Source organism: Pieris brassicae, chromosome 2, assembly GCF_905147105.1.
Source record: "Pieris brassicae chromosome 2, ilPieBrab1.1, whole genome shotgun sequence".
Lineage (NCBI taxonomy): Eukaryota > Metazoa > Arthropoda > Insecta > Lepidoptera > Pieridae > Pieris > Pieris brassicae.
The window spans coordinates 22,558,621-22,579,324 of record NC_059666.1 but is presented as its reverse complement, the minus strand read 5'-3'; the positions used below and the strand labels follow the sequence as shown (position 1 = coordinate 22,579,324).

General features: G+C 35.7%; 1 protein-coding gene across 1 annotated transcript in view; it reads right to left on the bottom strand.

Annotated features, from left to right (window-relative positions):
- LOC123720355 (Kv channel-interacting protein 4) overlaps window positions 1–3,962 on the bottom strand; it is a 90,451-nt gene extending 86,489 nt beyond the window's left edge. Inside the window, exon 1 of the mRNA XM_045676924.1 lies at window positions 3,930–3,962. Within this exon, the coding sequence (XP_045532880.1) occupies window positions 3,930–3,951 (22 nt within the window). The 5' untranslated portion in view covers window positions 3,952–3,962. The remainder of the gene's footprint in view (window positions 1–3,929) is intronic.
- Window positions 3,963–20,704: the final 16,742 nt, after the last annotated feature.

Below are 20,704 nucleotides of genomic sequence, written 5' to 3'. Positions count from 1 at the left end.
GTGAAAGTATAGAGTAGACCGGGGCGGAATATCAATGAAGAGAAGTTGTTTTCTATGCTAATCACGAAGCTCGATCCCAAACAAACAATTGCGACTCAAGAGCGACTGGAGTGGCAGAATAGGGCTTTTGTTTTTTTATCGAATACAGATAGAAGCTAACATTTATATAGATAAGCAGTCGATTCACGTATATGAAGAGAGAAGTTCACGTATTTGGTATTCTCTAGCGACTTGAACCTCATCTTAAAATATATAGGAGAATATTTAAAAAAAACGCGTTCATTTATGCTAAGCAAAGCTTCATTGGTGTACTACTGGTGGATTGGTGCTTCAACTTCATTAAGGCCTAAAAGAGACTTGAATCGGAGAACCAGCTTCCACAATATGGCTGACCTTAGATGTACGAATGTTAAATTTAAAAATGCATAAATAATAATAATAAATTGATAAATAGAAATATGAAACAAATTTAGGACGTATGGTCTCTGTGGCAGTGTACCCATAATGCTGGCAGCATTTTCTCGCTGTTGTCGTTAGGCAAGTAAAGCGTCCAGCTATGGGTTACCAAGCGCCAACATAAATCTTTAATTAGCGCCTGTGCATTTGAACCCCAGAGCCCAAGAGTCTCTACTCCAAAGGGAAAGACAACGGAGAATAATCAAAGAGCAGTTGGAGGATATCGATAAATCGAAAAGAAGGTGCCGATCAGTTTTACCATCTTCAGAATGCTGGTTAAGCTTGTACGTACATGGGACTCATAGATTTATAGTTATACCGCTTCAACGAAAAAAATAGCGAACCTTGATCATTGTGTAACCAAAAAAATATTCTTAGAATTTCAGGTCTGTTGATAACATATAAAAATTTAATATGAACATCTTCGAAGAACCTTATTTTCAGCGCTCTCGAGTAATATCAGACTCTTATATAAATATCGTATAATGAATGTTAATATAAAACTAACAAACGTACACTACAGGTATAACATATTTGTATTTGAATTTATTAATATTAATAGAAGTGAAATAGATAGTTTCAAACACGAGAAACTTGGAGATCTTTTGATGGAAAACAAATACACAATACAAACATTAAAAATAGGTATACATTTTTTAATATTTTCGATACAATATTTCGATACATACTTAGACTTCAAATGTAATCATCGGTAATAAATCGGTTTAAATAAATAAATCAGTGGTGCTACACCCTTTTTAGGTCTGGGCCTCAGATTTCTGTATCCGTTTCATTATCATTTGTTAATCTAATAGGCAAGTAGGTGATCATCCTTCTGTGCCTGACACACGCCCTCATCTTGTCTACGTAGTTTTCCTTAACGAATGTTTAATGCGAACATAGAAAGAAAGTTCATTGGATCGAACCTACGACCTCAGGGATGAGGGTCGCACGCTGAAGCTACTAAGGCAACTGCAATTTTTTATTTATTTAATAAATATATTTATATCAGAGCATGTAAAATGTACAAAGCATTCGAATAAATGCCAATGACTTAACTAGATTATTATGTAGAAACATGGTGGTCACGTGTTCACGTCTTATAAACTCCAGCACATATAATTGGTACTCCTTGTCAGCTGAGGCTTGTCTTAACTATACTCCTATTATACTATACTATACTATACTATTTACTGATCTCATATCACAGGCGTCAGATTTGTACTGCGCAATGCATGGATTATAAAGGCGCATAAACAACATAACTTTATGTTAAAATCAAACCCATAGTGGGTTAGTAACGATTCTCACATAATATAGAATCTGTATTTGAAAAAAAATTGTTTAAATATAAATGTCTTACCTACCTAAAAATAATATTCGTAATCGCTATTTTATAAAAAATGTAGGTACACTTAAAAAAATATTGTGATTAAGTCATATATTGTTTGAGGTTGAAAACTCCAAGTTATATTTGAATTAAGTATACTGTTTGAATAGGATTTATTGTATGAATTTATTATCTTTTCATTACTGTACAAGTTAATTATATTTGCTCATCCCAAACGTGAGGGTTGAGAAATATTAAAAATAATCTCTTTCGATCATTACCCCATTAAACTCCAACAGTTCTTTTTCATTCTTTCTATACTTAATATCAATTACTTAATATCAATAAAACTTTAAAATAAATCATAAATAAAAGCAAGTATAGTTATCTGTATTTGATGAAATATTCTTTATACGTAATAGGCAATAATTAACGGATGTCGAGGCAGAATACGAAAGTTCCACCACGACGTTCGTCGTTTCACAACTCAGCGTTTTTTAATGCAGTTCTTACCGCGCATCACCACTTTGTGGACCCAGCTGCCCACAGAATTATTTCCGAACCAATTCGACTTAGGATCCTTCAAGAGCGTACCAATTCTTAAAAGGCCGGCAACGCACTCGCGTGTCCTCTGGCATTGAGAGTGTCAATAGGCGGCGGTATCACTTAACATCAGATAAGGCTCCATCCCGTTTGTCCCCTGTTCCATAAAAAATAAATAAAGTATTGTTTTCATCATTTGTATATATTAATTACATGTTACGGTTGACATGCAAATGAAGTTAGCTACTGGTTTAATAATTCATTGACAATAAAGTCTCATTGACGAGAAGAGTAATAATTCAAAGGATCAATAAATAATGATGATGTGTTCTAAATGATAATCGTATCGTAATTATCAACCACTTGAACAGCAAATAAAAACCTTTAAAAAAAATATGAGACTATATTAATTCAGCGGTTAATTAAAACGGTTTGAAAATTTTTCATTTTCATGCGAACTTGGTGTTAATTGCAATATAATTTATAAGGTGCTATTTTGAAACGTTTGTTATTTATTTCGCAGTTAAAATGCAATTTTCATTAATATTATATGACACAATGAAATGCGCTCGTTAACAAAGATTTAATTTGTCTATTTGTATTGGCGAACTTAAACACAATACCTATAATGTACAATAAATAATAATGAATCAGTGGCCCTACGACCTTTTTCGATCTCGTCCTCAGATGTCTGTATCTGTTTCATGATTATTAATTGTCAATCTAATAGGCACGTAATTAGCCACCTGTGGCTGAAATACGCCGTCAACTTCTTGGATCTAAGGCAAGCCGGTTTCCTCGCGATGTTTTCCTTTACTGTTGGAGCGAATATTATAATTTGGATAATCATTTGCAAATATTATACGAACACGTGGTTCGAACTTACGACCTCAGAGGTGGATCGCACGCTGAAGCTGCAACTCGCGCACTGCTCTCACCCATAATATGATTCTTTTTTTATATAAAGTGTAGTATATCAATTCTAAACAATTTTACAAATCACTTTAAATACATTTCATAATAACCAATGACTAAATAACTGCAATTGCCGATATAACAATGTTTCGTAAATCGAAAGTATACTATACGTCAAACATATACTTCCTGTACTTACTTAAATTTGTTAATACATGGAAAAACTTAAATTGTGTGTTATTTGTGCAATGAAGTGTACATAAACACTCGATACACACTTCTATATTACAAAACGCGGGGAAGCGCTTAGAGTAACTTCTAAGCTCCGCGGTTATGTATTGATTAATCCTCAGTGGTACCATTTGAATTAGTAAATTAGTGTTAGTGCACGTTAGTCGTAAGTGCTAAACTGTGGTAAGTGAGAAAATAGATCACAAGAACAGAGTGTTAATTTAATTGAAACTGTAAGTAGTGTTATTGGACACTTTCTTATGTTAAATATCATTTTTAGTTGATTAGACTAGACTTAAATTACTTATTAGTATTGAGTTGGCTGGATGGCTATAATGTCTCACTGAAGAGACATTGTATCTTTGTGTAAAGTACTTACAAAAAAAACCTTAGTGGAGTAAATAGTTAGTATTTTTTAGGACAGTTGTTACAAGGTGTCATAAATGCTACTTACAATCCAAATTTTTGTAGCTCATCTTTATGAAGGTTTTGACCTGAAAATGTAAAAACTTCTATACATTTATCTTAAAAATGTTTCGGGTATAAGGCACGTGTTATGTGTATGGTATTTTTTATATAATAGGCGGGCAAAGGAGCCTATGAGATGCCCAAAATGGGCAGTATTTTCGCAGGACACCCACTTTTAGTTGGTGCGTCGACGACGTTGAGAGAGGAGTACACTCCAGTTATAGTTCGTGTTTTTACATTTATTTGGATAAATTTACAATACAATTGCAAATACAATCTTATGACACGATGGATGAGGTATCCTATATATCCTTCAATATAAACAATAAAAAAAGAAAATTACACATGTAAAAACTTTTGGGTGTTTTGAAGGCGGTGAAAAGTAAACATGACATAGCACTTCTTAAATAATAAATCTTATTAATACATACGAAACGTATTATAAAACGTGAATATTTCTCGAGTACATTGTTAAATTATTAGTACGTTTTAAGAATGCGAGTAACGGTGCCGACCATTGGCAGAAGTAGCCTCGTGTTTTGGAGAAAATTAGGAAGGGTACTTCAAACCCGTCAAAGGTTTCGTTACTCTCTTATACCTAGGTTTTGTATTAGATTTAACATGAGACCTTGACAAAGTCCGACAGTTGATAACACAATTTGGAACATGATGTTTTTATTTTATTTTTGCTCTCAAACATCACACAAGAACAATCTGATACCTACTTATAGATATGTTATAGAAAAGATATACATGTGTAAAAATGACATGAGAACATAAGAAGGCGCACCGCTAACCAGATCCATGCAACTTCCTCACAACCACAGTATGATTTTGTTTGGTTTTTGGTTATAAGTTTCACCGTAACTGCGAGACATTTTTTTATATAAGAAAGCGTGATTGACTATATTAATTTTATTCAATGTTAAATTTGTATACGCTATCAAAAACATACATTTCCACAGATCGAAACCCGACGTAAAATAAGTCACAATTATAACATATTTGCGATTTTCAAGGGTATGTAGCAAGACTGTCTGACCTTCGATGCACTATACGGGTGACATGGTGGGGAGGCCCTATTGGGAAACGAAACACGAGATTGGCGGATGATATTACTAAAACGGCTGGCTCTAGCTGGATGCAACTGACCCAAGACCTGGAGATCCATGGAGGAGGCCTTCACCTGCGGTAGGGTTCGTGCTAAAGATTTAGTAAATAGACATTATAATTATACAATAGTATTAAGTTGACTTTCTTCTATTGCAAGAAATAAAAAGGCTTTTTTATTTTATATATTTACGATTTTCATTACGGAAAACGTCTAAATATGCTACGATGCATGAAATGCTTTTAACTAGAAACATGCCGAAATATCCTGGATCCATCCTAAAAACGCTCTGTAATTTAAAAGCTTTGTGTCCAAACATTTTTAGCTTCGTTCTGAAACGTTTCATGTTTCGTTAAATAGTCCATGTCAAGTATGTACAATGGTGTCGCCTAGTCCTTCTAGAGGCGACCTCGTTAAGACTCTATTAAAATAAAAACAAACCACATCTTTGTTCTTTGGCTCTTGGCATACTGAACCCATTCATACTTTGTATAACACTCCGCGGATTACATAAAATGTTGAAATAAGAGCAGTGTTGGCCTCGTGGCTTCAGCGTGCGACTCTCATCCCTGAGATCGCAGGTTCGATCACTGGCACCAATTGGTTTGAGAAGGAAACCATGGTGAGGAAACCGGCTTCCTCAGACGTAAAAGTCAATTGAATTGGATCATGAAACAGATACAGAACTCTGACACCCTGACCTAAAAACGTTGAAGCGCCAATGATTTATCAATTTATTTTATTTTATGGGCTTGACTTTCAATTAGGAACCTTCAGATATAGTTCTATATAAAAAGATACATTATCACAAAAACATTGTATCTTGGAACAAAAATACTGTTATGTAAATGCTACAGTTCTAATAAATTATTTTGAAAGTGCAGTCTGATCCCGGATTCATCGGAGACTCTAATTTAAAATGACGATAATTTAAAAATGAAAGAGGTAGTTATTGTATGGAGAACATTTCAAATAAAGAAATTCTGATTAAACAGAACGTAGTCAGTAATAAAATTTGTGAAAGAAACTAGTTAGTACGGTCGTTTTATCGCCTTATTATCAAAGAACCTTTTGGGTTTTCTCAATTAATTCAAAGATAACAAAGACAATAATTAATTACACGAACAAATTCGGTGATTGCGTGAGTCTAACGAAAAATAGTAAGCAAACTATGGTAAAAGTTATGTTTTAAATTTCAATAACAAAACGGTTGGTAATTTGGCGTAGTGGTGTGCGACTCTCATCCTTGACGTCGTAGGTTCGATTCCCGGCTTGGACAAAAGGAGTTTCTTTCTATGTGCGCATTTAACATTCGCTCGAACGGTGAAGGAAAAATCGTGAAACGCCTTAGACCCAAAAAGTATCCCCTTTTGGCCAATTAGATTGACAAATGATCATTAAACAGACTCAGAAATCTGAGGCCCGGACCTAAAAAGGATATTTTTTTTTATGTCAAAGCAGGCAAACGGGCAAGAGGCTCACCTGATGTGAAGCGATACCGCTGCCCATGGACACTCACATTGCCAGAAGGCTCGCAAGTGCGTTGCCGGCCTTTCAAGAATTGGTACGCTCTTTTCTTGAAGGACCCTAAGTCGAATTGGTTCGGAAATACTTCAGTGGGCAGCTGGTTCCATATAGTGGTGGTGCGCGGCAAAAACTGCCTTAGAAAACGCTCAGTTGTGGAACGACGGACGTCGAGGTGATACGGATGGTATTTTGTATTTTGCCTTGACGTCCGATAATGAAACTCAGCTGCGGGTATTAGACCGAACAACTCTTCTGAACACTCCCCATGGTAAATGCGGTAGAAGATGCAGAGGGACCCAACATCTCTACGCAACGCCAAGGGATCAAGCCGCACGGAAAGTGATTGGTCGTCGACGATTCGAACCGCTCTTCGTTGAATACGGTCTAGTGGAAGGAGCTGGGACTGGGGAGCTCCCGCCCAGAGGTGAGAACAGTACTCCATGTGGGGCCGAATTTGCGCTTTATAGAGTTGCAAGCGGTGGCCCGGAGTGAAGTACCGTCTCGCCTTGCTGAGCACACCAAGCTTTTTGGAGGCTAATTTAGCCTTCCCTTCCAAATGACCGCGAAACTGGACGTTATTCGATATGTCAACGCCCAATATTCCGATGTTAGCTGAGGCTTTAAGGAGAGTGCCTTCAAAGAGGGGAGTAGCGACAAAGGGAGTTTTTTTAGCGGAAAACGCGCATACTTGTGTCTTCTTGGGGTTAAATTGGACTAGATTTAGTCTACCCCAGTCCGAGACTCCACGTAAAAGAGTTTTGACTTCAGACACAAGTTTGTTACAGCACTCATCAACAACAGCCCGAGAAATACCTGCCCAGCCCGTGTAAAAAGTATCCCCAGTGCTGTCGTCCGCATAGCAATGAAGGTTGCTAAGTTGCAACATATCATTAATATGCAGAATAAACAGGGTCGGGGATAGGACACAGCCTTGTGGGACACCAGCATTGACGGGTTTAAGGTCGGAGCATGCTCCGTCGATGACGACCTTAATGCTGGAAATCCAGTTGCATAATTTCTCGGGGAGCCCATAGGCTGGAACCTTCGAGAGCAGTGCTCTATGCCACACCCGATCGAAGGCTTTCGCTATGTCCAAGCTTACCGCCAGCGCCTCCGCCTTGGACTCAATTGCCTCTGCCCACCTATGTGTAAGGTATACAAGGAGGTCACCAGCTGAGCAACCACGACGAAAGCCGTACTGAGAATCGCTAATCAGCTGGCTGCCCTCTAGATACCTCAAGAGCTGGCCGTTAATAATGGTTTCCATTATTTTGGAGAACAAGGAGGTTATTGCGATTGGGCGATAGTTGGACGGATCAGAGCGATCGCCTTTTTTAGGGATCGGATGTATCAAAGCTGTCTTCCAGCACTTCGTAACAGTGTTGAGGGAGTACAGATACCGGAAAAGGCGCGTTAGGACCGGAGCCAACTTAGGAGCACAAGTACGCAGCACAATTGGGGGGATGCCATCAGGCCTGCTTGACTTATGGATGTCCAGGGAAAATAAATGTTTACGGATAGCACGTTGCCGGAATGTAAATTCAGGCATCGTAGTATTACACCGCAATAATATCGGTGGTTCCTTCCCCTGATCATCCAAAGTTGAGTTCGACGCAAAGAGACAGCCTAGAAGATCGGCCTTCTCTTTTGCAGTATGGGCCAGTGAGTCATCCTCCCTATGCAGTGGTGGAATAGAGGGCTGATAGAAATTCCCTTGGACAGCTTTGGCAAGAGACCAGAAGGCTCGAGTTTCCGAAGGAAGGTGGGCCAATTTCTCACCAAACCTGGCAATATGCTCTGACTTTGCCTTAGCGATTTCCCGTTTGAAGGACCTAGAGGCTGAATTGTATGCTTTTTTACGTTCGCCGATAGCCGCATCACAGGATGTCGCCGCTTCTGCCCAGGCTTTAAAGCATTCACGCTTACGGCGCAAAGCCTCTTTGCACGAACGCCTAAACCAAGGCTGGGACTTGCCACCGACCGGCACCGCAGAGAATGGAATAAAAAGTTCCATGCCCTGCAGGACCACATCAGCGACAGAGTCAGCGACGGCATCCGGAGTACTCAACGAAAAGCAAAAAGAAAAGTAGGACGCAAAAAAAGACCGCATCCCATCCCAATCTGTTGACTTATAGTGCCACACACGGCGACAGCCCGCAAAGCTAGGCCGTAAAGGGCGCGTGAGCGGCACAATGCTCTGTACCACACAATGATCTGATGAACCCAATGGCGGGTCAACAGAGACTTGGTAGGTCTCCGGATGTGAAGTCAGCAGAAGGTCTAACAAAGAAGGTTTATGACCATCCACATCTGGTATTCGCGTAATCGCAGGGACCATATGCGTCAAGTCGTAGGCTAGAGCAAAGTCGTGAAAGGATCTTCCCGCGTGATCGGTGGTTTCAGAGCCGAGCCAGTCGGCATGGTGGGCGTTAAAATCGCCAAGTATCACGATTTCAGCGGTAGGAATCCTTTCGAGCAGGGAATCTGTAGCCATTTGGATGTGCTCAATGAGTCGGTCAGTTTCGGTATTTCCGCTATGGGACCTATACAGGCATGCGTAGAATCGTGGATGGTCATCGCAGTCTACGCGCAGCCAGAGGTTAGATAGGTCCCTTCCTTCAAGCGTCCCGAAGCGACGAGAACAGATATCCTCTCGGACGTAAGCGCAAACTCCAGCCCGCGGCACAAATTAATGTTCCAATTTGTACCCCGGGTAGGAGAGGTAAGAAGTATCAACCGGGGAGGAAATCTGAGTCTCGGTAAGAAAGAGCAAGGCCGGCTTCGCAGTCTCTAAATGATAGTGGACAGCGTGGATGTTGGAGTTGAGCCCCTTAATATTTGTGAAGTCCACGGCGAGTGTGGATGGGGGTGCCTTTGTTGGATTGCTCCGTTTGCCCCGAGACCGATAATTTTTTTTTTAAAGAGCGCAGAATTCCCCCCCCCCCCCCCAGAATACGAAGGGCAGCCTGTGCGTCCACCACCGGGTGCTGAATGTCCCGGTGGTGGACGCCCAGAGGGGGATTCTCCAACGCAAGCGCGTGTGGTACCCCCCTGGGGTAGATTCTGATTCTTCTGCACCTTCATATTTCTTTTAGAGGGGGGGGGATGGGCTCCGGGAATCTTTCTCACCGCACGAAACGCGAGTACAAGAAGGCGAACCTTTTGTATCACTTTACGCCGGTTTTCTGAAAGACAGTGGTACTGCCCCGGTCATGCCTGCCCGTTTGGCTGAAGCCAGGAGGCAATAGCATGGCATTCCCACTAGGAAGGGATTGACTGATTGCGCTGGTGTCTGTCACAGGTTATTTCACCAGTGGGCGATGGGGTCGTCACGTCCCGACGCCAAAATGCGCCACTGATTTATTTTTTTGTTGACATCTGTAATAATATCATTTATTTATAATGCAATGTCAATGTAATTGATATATTTTTTTAATAACCTATGTAAAATCTAACTATAAAGTCTAGAAGATTCGAAGTATGATGACCTAAAAAGCTTAAGGAAAATTCTATCTTTAGTTTTAGCAAACATTGTTTGAAGTTGAAAAGTTATGCATCGTGGTCAGTGAACATGGATCTAGGATTCATTACTCAAGATAATACATTTCGGTTGAAAGGCGTCTCAGTAAAATGTTACCAAAACACATTTTCTTCACTCTTCTAGAATATTGTGGAAATAATACATTTATTTAAATGCATATCTGCGTAAAATATCTATTTGTACATTTTTGTAGCACTGCCTAACGTATCGACATTTTACTTATTTCTGTTAACAACTTTTTATATATGCTGTTGCATTTAAAATTATATGTTCTAAAACAACATGTATGTTCAAAATTATACAAGAAAACATGACATCACAAATTTTACACACATACGCATCAATTATATTAGGACATAAGCAAGAGAAAAAATTAAACAAGCAACAACAAAAAAAAATAGTTACTATAAGGAAATAGAAACTTACACATCATTAAGTGCCTGATAAACAAAGTTACAGTAAGTGGGAAGACTGTTGTAAAATATATAAATATCAATGTTAGTAATCAAGCTGTAAGAGTGAGATAGCCTATTCACTGGACCATTAAAAGTAGCAGAGACACGAACTGTTGGTACGTATATAGAAGACTTTTAGTTGAAGTATTCCTACAATTACAAAGACAGGAAAATTTGAAATACACTATTACGCAATTATGTACTCTATTAATGATTTGTAATATTATTAGTGTCTGCTGAGTAGATTTGAAGTTCACATATAATCTTTTTGGTTACTACTAGAATAATTTAAAGGAAACCGACGTAATCAGTGTCTAAAATTGTATAATGTTATTATTTTATATCCGTGAAAAATACATTTTGTACACAATATTGTAGGTGGTTTAGGTGATAAACAGTACAATATGAGAACGTGGTTTATTACTTAGTTTATTTTCGTTTTATATTTTTAGAAGTAAACTTTAAAGTATCTCGTGTAAGCTTTGTTTCTACAGTACATTGTTATTCTGTTCAAAAACTCTTGTGCTTTATCAGCTTTTATTGAGTCTATACAATTACCTCGACAACTCTGTAGCAACAATCCCGAAGAATTGAAAGTAACTACCATGTTTTTTTTTAAAGTGAAGTCTATCAAATATTTTGTAACAATGCTTATGATTATGTTTTACAAAGTTTATACTTTAATTATTTATATAGCGCTACAGAGAATATGGAAATTATGTCCTAAGATGATTTAAAAAATTCAAGATGGGAGTTTTAATTCTAATACAGGATGCTACCATCGAGCAATGTAATCTATTAAAAAAAATTAATTGTCTAAGATTTAGCATAAAGATGATTTTAATCTTTTTTTATGATACCGGAGGCAAACGGGCAGGATGCTCACCTGATGTTAAGTGATACCGTTGCCCATGGACAGTCACACTGCCAGAAGGCTCGCAAACGCGCTGCCGGCCTTTTAAGAAATACTTCAGTGGGCAGCAGGTTCCACATAGTGGTGGTGCACGTCAAAAATCAAATCGTAGTCATATGCCTGACACAGAACCTAAAATAAAATTATCAAAGAAACCTATGCAATTTGAAAGCTATAGGATTGTAGTGCCACTGGATTATTAATAGCAAAATTAAAATATACATAGCATCTTATTACCAAACATTGAGCGATAATTGTGTAAAGGAAACCTCTCTCCTCTCCATTCCTTAGTAAATTTGCAATAATTATTCTCTCTGATTAGTTTGATCTCGTATTAAAGTTAATGCTCAGCAGCCATTAACAGCTACATAATCTATTTCGTTGTATTCACAGCCTAGCATTATTTAAATAAAATAAAATTGTTTTATGAAAGATTGTTTACGATAACAGTTATTTATTATGGAAATATATTCAATTTTTTTTTAATTTAAATTGAATTCATAGAAAATTGATTTTCAGTTTTGTGCATAAAATAATATCGTGAGCCAATCTCATTTAGTCCCGGAATAAATACATTTTGTTTCAAATGCGTTATATTGTGAAACGGATGAGTATTTACGATACGAGGTTCAATGTTTCTTACAAGACATAACTAACACTTAGTTCGAATAATTCCAATGCCATGAATATTTGGAAAAAGCTAAAGAAGGCCTTTACTTGTGAATGGGTTCCGATCAATGGTGCTGAAGGAAGCTAGGATATTAGAATAACAAGTAAAAAAATATGTATGCTATGTACATAACAAATCTGAGCTGTAATAAATTAAATTTAAACCATACAGGTACCCATCTTTATTCTGAATGCGATGTCTAAACAGTCAGGTAAACATATACATAAAAAATATAATTATCTGTAAATAACAATTTTTTTTTATGATGATGCCATCGCAAATTTAATACAGTTTGTCCCACTATTCAAACTAAAACAAGTTATTAACAAAAATTCAAATGTTATACAGGCCCCATGTTGTACAATAAGTTGAATTGATCCCTTTAATACCTTTGAATGTTAAATCAAACTGGTTGGCTAAAAACTCAAAAATATAATGAAATAAAAAACTTTTTTTTTAAAGAAGTGGGGGTAATCGGGCAGATGTTAAGTGATATCGCCGCTCTTTGACACTTTAATGAAAGAGTGCTCGCGAGTGCGTTGCCGGCCTTTCAGGAATTGGTTTGTAAATACTTCAATGGTCAGCTGGTTCCAAATAGCGGTGGTGCGCGGCAAAAATTGCCTTGAAAAACGCTCAGTCGTGGAACGGCGGACGTCGAGTTGATACGGGTGGTATTTTGTATTCTGCCTCGACGTCCGATGATGAAACTCAGCATCAGGTATTAATCTGAACAACTTGTTGAGTAATATAAAATAATGGAATTGGCCTAATTAAAGTTTCTAACTTCAGACCCTAATATTGTTGAAAATTTAATTTAAATACAAAATCTTAACACAAATGTTAGTTTTCATAATTAGCTAAATAACGACACTCAATTCATGTCTCGTATTCAAATTTCTTACGCACAAAATTGAAAAATCTTTGTCAAAGTCCACATTTATTACTAAGTTAAATGATTCTATCTTCATTTAGTTTAATAATAAACATCTAATGACAACCAACTTACCCAATTTGTTAATGACACTGAAAGGAACTAGTATTTAAGATACAGGCAAGAACTGGTTTAAACACTAGTGCTCATAGAATTATACTATGTACAAGGTTAAACAAAATGAATAGTGTATATCAACGATTCGTAGCCCGTGCTTACAACCTTTAGAATAAGTACTGAATATAATGGCGTTTGAGCCAAATAAAGTGATATTTTTTCTATTTGATTGGAAATTAAAACTGGCTTTTATTATTATTATTAAACCTATGATCTGTATTAATTTAAATAATTAAAAAAAATATTTACTATAAACTACGTAAAGTTACGTTAAGTTAGTTAGTTATATATTATACACGAACTAAGATTTTTGCTTCAATAACGCAACAAAGACACCCATTAATAATTATACCGTAGAGTTTACTCTGTAGTCTGCCTATTTAGAGCTAATTGACTTTAGGAGCCAATGAAAATGGAAATTGCCGTCCTGGTAATATTTGAAACAGGTGAAGGTGAGAGCAGGAGCGAAAATAAAACTATGTTTTACAATCCTACTCTATAAAAAATATATATATTTTCAACACATGACAGTAGAACGAAACATATAAGGTATTTAAAAGTGGTTGGCCTAGTTGTTTCAACTACCTTATCTCAAGCGTTTGAAATCGGGTTGTAGTAATTGATTTTTCTGTGTGCAATATTAACATTTGCGGGTATGGTGATGGATGGCAAGCAAACGACGTGAACAAACCGGAGTTTATTAGGATCAAAAAGCAAAGAAAGACGAGTGTCCGGCACAGGATCCAGATCAGTCACTTGTAAATTAAGTCGGATTAATTAAAAACGGATACAATCTGAGGCCAATGTAATTCGGGTAATAAAATAGCACACGAATGTCGTATGCAGTCTTAAATCCTTATGTTAGTTAAAAGCACTCTCAAAACAAAGGTAAAACAGAAAAAGGACACTGTGCAATATTTCGTTGATATCAAAACGGTAAGCGTTATTCAACTGTGGAAACGGGTAAATAGAATGGAAGATATATTGTAGCGCTCGCCGCTCGTGGATGATATACGGGAGGGGAAAACAGAAACAAACTGATTCTATTGATTTACTTTATTTTAAAGGCTCGATATATCGCATTTCTGTTAGACAGATTTTGAAAGCTGCCAAAACATTTAGCTTTGTTGTTTGCAGATTAAAAATAGTGGTTCTGTTGTGGAGCATTTCGTTTCGTTACAATTTTATGCAGATGAATTTACGTTTTTTTATATATTTCCTGTTATTTTTTAAGACTATCGTATATTTAACTAAATTATACAGCTTTCTAGTAGTGTGTGTAGATGGCGGGAAAGTAAATTGTTTGTTTTAATTTAGAATATCCTTAAACGTTCCTCAGGATTACATGAGGGAAATATTTCGTGCAAAACCCAACAGGACGTTGCACGATAATTGAAAATGAAAAGGTAATCAAAGGCTTTTTAATTTAACTGCGAAGGCAAAATCTTTTTAAAATACTATTCTTCGCATACTTTGCGATATGTTGAGTGCAAATAGCCCGCTCGACCTTTATCATCAATCGCCTTCTCGAGTACCCGACTTCAATCTAACTTTTAAAAATCTTCATCCCCTTCACCGAATTCTCTTTAGGATGAAGTATTGAAAAACTTATATGGACTACAATAATCTATCAATGCATACGTACTTCAATCTTAAAACTTGTGTTTTTAAAGTTAATTTTACTTGGGCATTGATTTTGACCGATGGGTAAGTTTAAAAGTCTAACCATCGAACCAATTCAATTGAGTGTTTATGGGGGGATGTGTCAAATAACATCAGGTGTCTCCTTTTCTATAAAAAAATATTTTTCACTTTGCCAAAGTTGAACGTATTTTTATTTAAAATTAGTAGGAAAATTTTGCGTAAACTTCTTCTACTTCGGTATGAAGAGATAGTCCCAGTAGTATGTGCGTCTTTGGGAGCCTCCTTACGCAGTAGGGCAGCATACAACCGAGGAATGATTGTTGCTCACCTGAGTAGCAGAGAGCCTGGTGTGAGTCGAATCAAACATATCGCCTTTTGAGTTGCGGTAAATACGCAAATAACATTTACTCTACGGTTAGGAAGAGATACACAGAGGTAGTATTTACAGATCAAAAAATTAAAAACAAATATATGCACTCACATGTTCATAGTAGACAACTAGTAATAAATACTAGCTTAGTGGTAATCGAAACAAGAGGAAAGAAGACACAAGTCAACTTGTTATCTCTCAAGAACACTTTCGAATTCACTTTGAAGTTGAAACTTTGGACAGCTGAATAAATGAAGTTCTTTAACAGGAATACGGATAGACCAAAGAATTTTGTTGACGTGAACTTTAATTATTTTACATGTTGAAATAAACAGAGGTCCTAAAACCCCTAGACTTGGCCTTATTTTTCTATATTGACTTTGTATCCGGCTAATAAAGAAATGAATAAAACAGCTGTTTAATTTAGGTCCTGTTAAATATGATTTTTAATCTTTTTTATATATTTCCTTAAATTTTTCCATTTTGTGGCTAAATATATCATTAGTGCTATGTTAAAATAGGATATGCTAACATAATTGTCGTCTAAAACATTATTATTGTGATAAAAAGTTAAGTGGCAGTTAGGTTGAAAGTTAAGTTTTTGACAATTAGTGTTTTGTGTATTATACATATAAAGTAGATACTACTTTATGTATATATAATAATAATACTAATAGACTTGTGCCAATAGTTTAAAATCACCACGTACTTGATTATTTACACTTCTTATACACAAAACAACACATTTGTAGCAATATGCTGACTCGCAGAGGCCTTGCCTTACAAAAAGCGTCTAAACTTAGGCTAGCGCTAAGGGAATTGAAAGCTTCCAGGAAGTTATGTGCTCAGTTAACATTAAAGAGAGAGGACAATGACAGACAACTGTTGGAAAGGCTAATGGTGAATAAAAAGCTCAAAGCCGAACTATCATTGATATTTCAGCAAAATAACACACTTCGGCATGAGTGCGACTTTCTGAAAAGTCATTGGACAAGCTTGATGGCTATGGCTTAGAGTATGAAAGTGCCTTGAAATGCATATCTGATCTTGAGAGGGCAATATATGAGGGAAATCAACATATCATAAAGCTTGAAGAAGCCTCACACCAGAAGTCAGATACACACACACGACCTTTTTAAAGACTTAGATTGCAATAATTCACTTTCAGAATCAAATTCCTCTACAGAACATAAATGAAAGTATAAAAAAAAGAAAAGTACATTAAAATCAATAAATTTATAACTAAAACACAAAAAATACTGAAAAAGCACAACATTGTATTAGATAATAAAAAAATCATGAAAGAAAACATAAAACTTAAAACTAATAGTGACATACACTTAATTGATATTGATAAAAGTAGGATTAAATATGAATTTGACACCCAACAATTGCAAAAGCAGATCTTGGAACTTCAGAATATAGCAGATTCCATGATATTAAAATTGCAGGAGTCACAAAGCATGGTCTCTAAATACTTGGCTGCTATGGAAGACTAAATCAAGATGCAGCACAATGCTTTGAGTTTAAAAATTATGGTGGTGCAGGTGCAGGTGCAGGTACAGGTGCCATCACCAGTATGTAAGGATAATAATAATATGTTAATGCCAAAATTAAATGTAATGTACTGTGACCAAATAGGCCAACAAATGTGTCAATTTTTAGATAAGGAACAAAATCTTATAAACAGCTGTTACCCAAATGCAAATTTTAGGTGCTACCCAATAGTAGAATATTATACTTTCAGTAAAACTGATGATTTAATTATATTTAAAAGCAATAGAGGAAACTTAAACAAAAACGAATCCATTAACTACTGTGAAAAATTGTGCTTTATAGTAAAAACTTCACACATCAAGAAAATAATGTGAGACATATTTTAAATCACACAATACATAAATTTACATTGTATAATAAAAACTTTACGCTAATTGATACCAATAGGTACATTACTTGTAATAATTAATGTTGACAAAGGATAGATATAATCTACCTACATATTTTAAAAGACAGCTGATTCACTATCATATTTATTGTTTATAATAGCCAAGAATTTGGCTAGACAACCTACTTCTATTGACCAGGTTCTAGTTAGTTAAGACCTGGGAAGATATTCCAAGAAATAGTATTTCTAATTTAAATTAGATACTAAGTCTCTCTGGCCTATAATTAGTAAGTAAGGTAAGTAAATTTAAGAACAATACTATCAATCTGGTTCACCAAAATATACTTCGATGGTCCATTGGTTTAGTATGAATAATCTTCTACTTAATGCAAAAAAACTAAATTTATTAAATTTTGAGCAAATGTCGATACAACTAGACTTTTTTTTATTTTAGTTACTTTAACAACTTAATGACTTATGGCTTATTATTAAGGAGTCTAAGGATGCCGATGTCGAAACTTTATTCATCCTGCAGAAGAGGGCTATTCGTGCAATCTATAATTTAAAATGTAGGCAATCTCTGAGAGATACATTAAAGGAAATGTTATATACTTAACTTTCCCTCGCAATATATTTATGAAAATATTATGTATATATATTTACAAAAATAATGATAAGTTTACTAGATTAGAACATACACACAATGTTAATACTCGGTACAAACGCACGCTTCAATTACCCCGTACTAGACAAACAAATGTTAGTAATTCTTTTTTGGGAAAATGCCTTTTAATAAATTTAATAAACATATTAAAGAAAAGCTGTGTAAAAAGGCTTACTATAAAGTTAACGATTATCTAGTCGATTAAAATTGATTGTTGTTTGATGATTTGCTTTTAAACGAATACCGAAGCTTTTTACGCCGACTTTTTCTTTCGGCGTACACCCTCTGTCTTTGCCGATGAGTAGGGGTGTGTACTGATTTAAATTTATTGACGTGGAATAAGTGATAACTGTATCTTATATTCCATAATAAACATATTTTATTTTATACAAGAAATGAAAAGTAAACTACTAGAAATTGAGTTGTTTTTGAGCTATGAAAATGTTGACAAATTGAGTATTTCAGAACACTGCTTAAAAATATGTGAACTTGTGTTCAATTTTTGTAAACATCAGATTGGTAGTTCGGTATGCAGAGGAATACGCGGAAGAAAGCAATACGCGGTGGCTCATTAATTTTGGTTCATACAAAATTAAAATTTAAAGGAAAGGAAGGATATATAGTGAGCCTCTCTGTGAAACGCCTTATCGAAGTATGTGTGAAACTGGAGCAGTTTATCATTGCTAGTTTGTATAGCCCTCCTTCAGCTCAATATAGAAAACATATTAGAGCAGGTTGCAAATATCTAAGAAAACATTGATCGTTTGTTGACAACTGTTGTTCAAGTTAACGTATGCTTAATCTCTTTAAATCATATAATTTAATAATTTTAGTGTACCTACTAGGGTAACAGCCACCACGTCAACATGTATTGACAATATCTTTAGTAATATAGCTTCTCTCAACACCTGTATTATCAGCAAACTAACATTTGATCACTCTGGTCAATTGTTTGAATTCCAAACACTTTATGTAAAGATCCAAAAAAGATAATATGCACAGTTCCCATAACAGATCATCGGTAAGACTAAATAGGCTAAAATTCTATGAATTGTATAATGAATGTGAAGATTTTAAAACACATGTTAGGATATTCTCAAAAGGTTTTAGGCAAGAGTTAAGAACAACTAAAATTCATAAAAAATTAAATATCTTTGAGGTGTCTGTATTCATTTTACAATAAATAATCAATGCTATCAGTTTAGAGTTAGCTATAATTTTTAATGTGTAGATTGTGGAGTGTTTCCAGATCAGATGAAGCTAAGTAAAATCACACCGTTATTCAAAACGGGCAGCACTTCTGATCCTGAAGCTGTTTTGTTTGTCCCAGGCAGGTGAGACGGCTAACGTGTCCACACAAGTAGCATCCTATACCAAAGCCCGTCCCATCTTCTAAGGAATCAACGACTAATCTGTACTTAGTTTATCTAAGTCGGGTCTAATTAACAAGAACGGGTTTTCGTTTAAATAAAAATCAGTGACCTCAAAAAAACCTTTCCACTTTTAACCACCAATACATCACACTATTTAAGCTTCACATAAAGCCAATAAAATATGATTTAAAAGCGCACGGAACATTACAGCAACAATACAAACGGATATACGATAAATCTCGGTTCAAAAATACGATACGAAATTGTCGATAAAATCCAATAATGCAACTATCTAACTATTGGATCTCACTTGACAAATGTGCCTGAAAATTGGTATCATTTAGTCACAAAGGCGCTTCGGCAAACCGCCAAGTTAGCGTATGTAGTGGCGTTCAAGTGTTTCCGAGACTCCGACGCCACATTTTTACTTCAAAAAGATTTTTCGAACTTTAGTGATATTCCTAGAATATTAACAACATTATGTGATCCCAATCTATAAGTAGTTTAACGATTAGACTACGAGCTTTATAAATACACAAAAATAAATAATAAGGCTGATTTGTGGATGTCAACGATAAAATGCGGACTATTTAATACGATTTTTATCTAGTTTTATGTAAATATAATAACTGTCAGTCTATCTATAATTAAGATAGAAAATCGTCTTAGTTCATTTGATTTGAAAAAAATCCCGGTGAGGCATGATGTATATCTTGCTTTGAATGTTTACACTTGCCTTGAATTCTCTCAATTTCTTATGCTTAAATGTAAGGTAAAAAACATTTTAATACTTTAATTAACCATTGAAGTATCGAAAAGAAATTTTTAAGTATATTCGAAGTGCTTTCAACGAACCTTAAAAAGGTTCTCCTGTCGTATTATTTATTCAGTGTTTTACGAACTTTAAACGACTCCTAGACATTGGACTTATTTTATATAAAAAACAAAATTGATTTTCAGATCTTTTCTTAATTAGAATATTTTATTCGTGTTTTCTGGTAGAAATATACTAGTAACTTGGGTGTATAATAACAGCTGCCTGTTCTGTTTTTTTTTTATAATGCGGCAATTAATATAGCCTAATAATGGTTACAAATACAAGTTTATTTCGCTTTTGAATATAATTACCGATTTATATTAGTATGTTGATTGTTAGCTTCTAATATTAATTTAATTAAATTCTAAACATTTTTATGAAACATATTCTTAAGAATCTTGCTACAAGTGCGCATGTGCAATAGTTACTCATTTGACTCGTTCGGTTGTCTACGAGTTGTTACGAATTGACTCGACCGTTTTCCCGAAGTGGGATGGTGGAGTCGGAGGAGGGAGTTGTGATTATAAAAGAGGTTGTGACACATGCGCACGGGCCTTTTTCTTCGTACAAGTTTGAAGTTATACAGTTCACGTAAAATCAGTGAAGTAAATTATAGTGAATTAAGTCATCATTGAAGTGTTTAATCATTGAAGTGTTTAAATTTGATTTAGTTTGCAAGTGCGTTGCCAGCCTCTGAAGAAATGGTACGCTCCATTCTCGAAGGACCTTAAGTCGAATTGGTT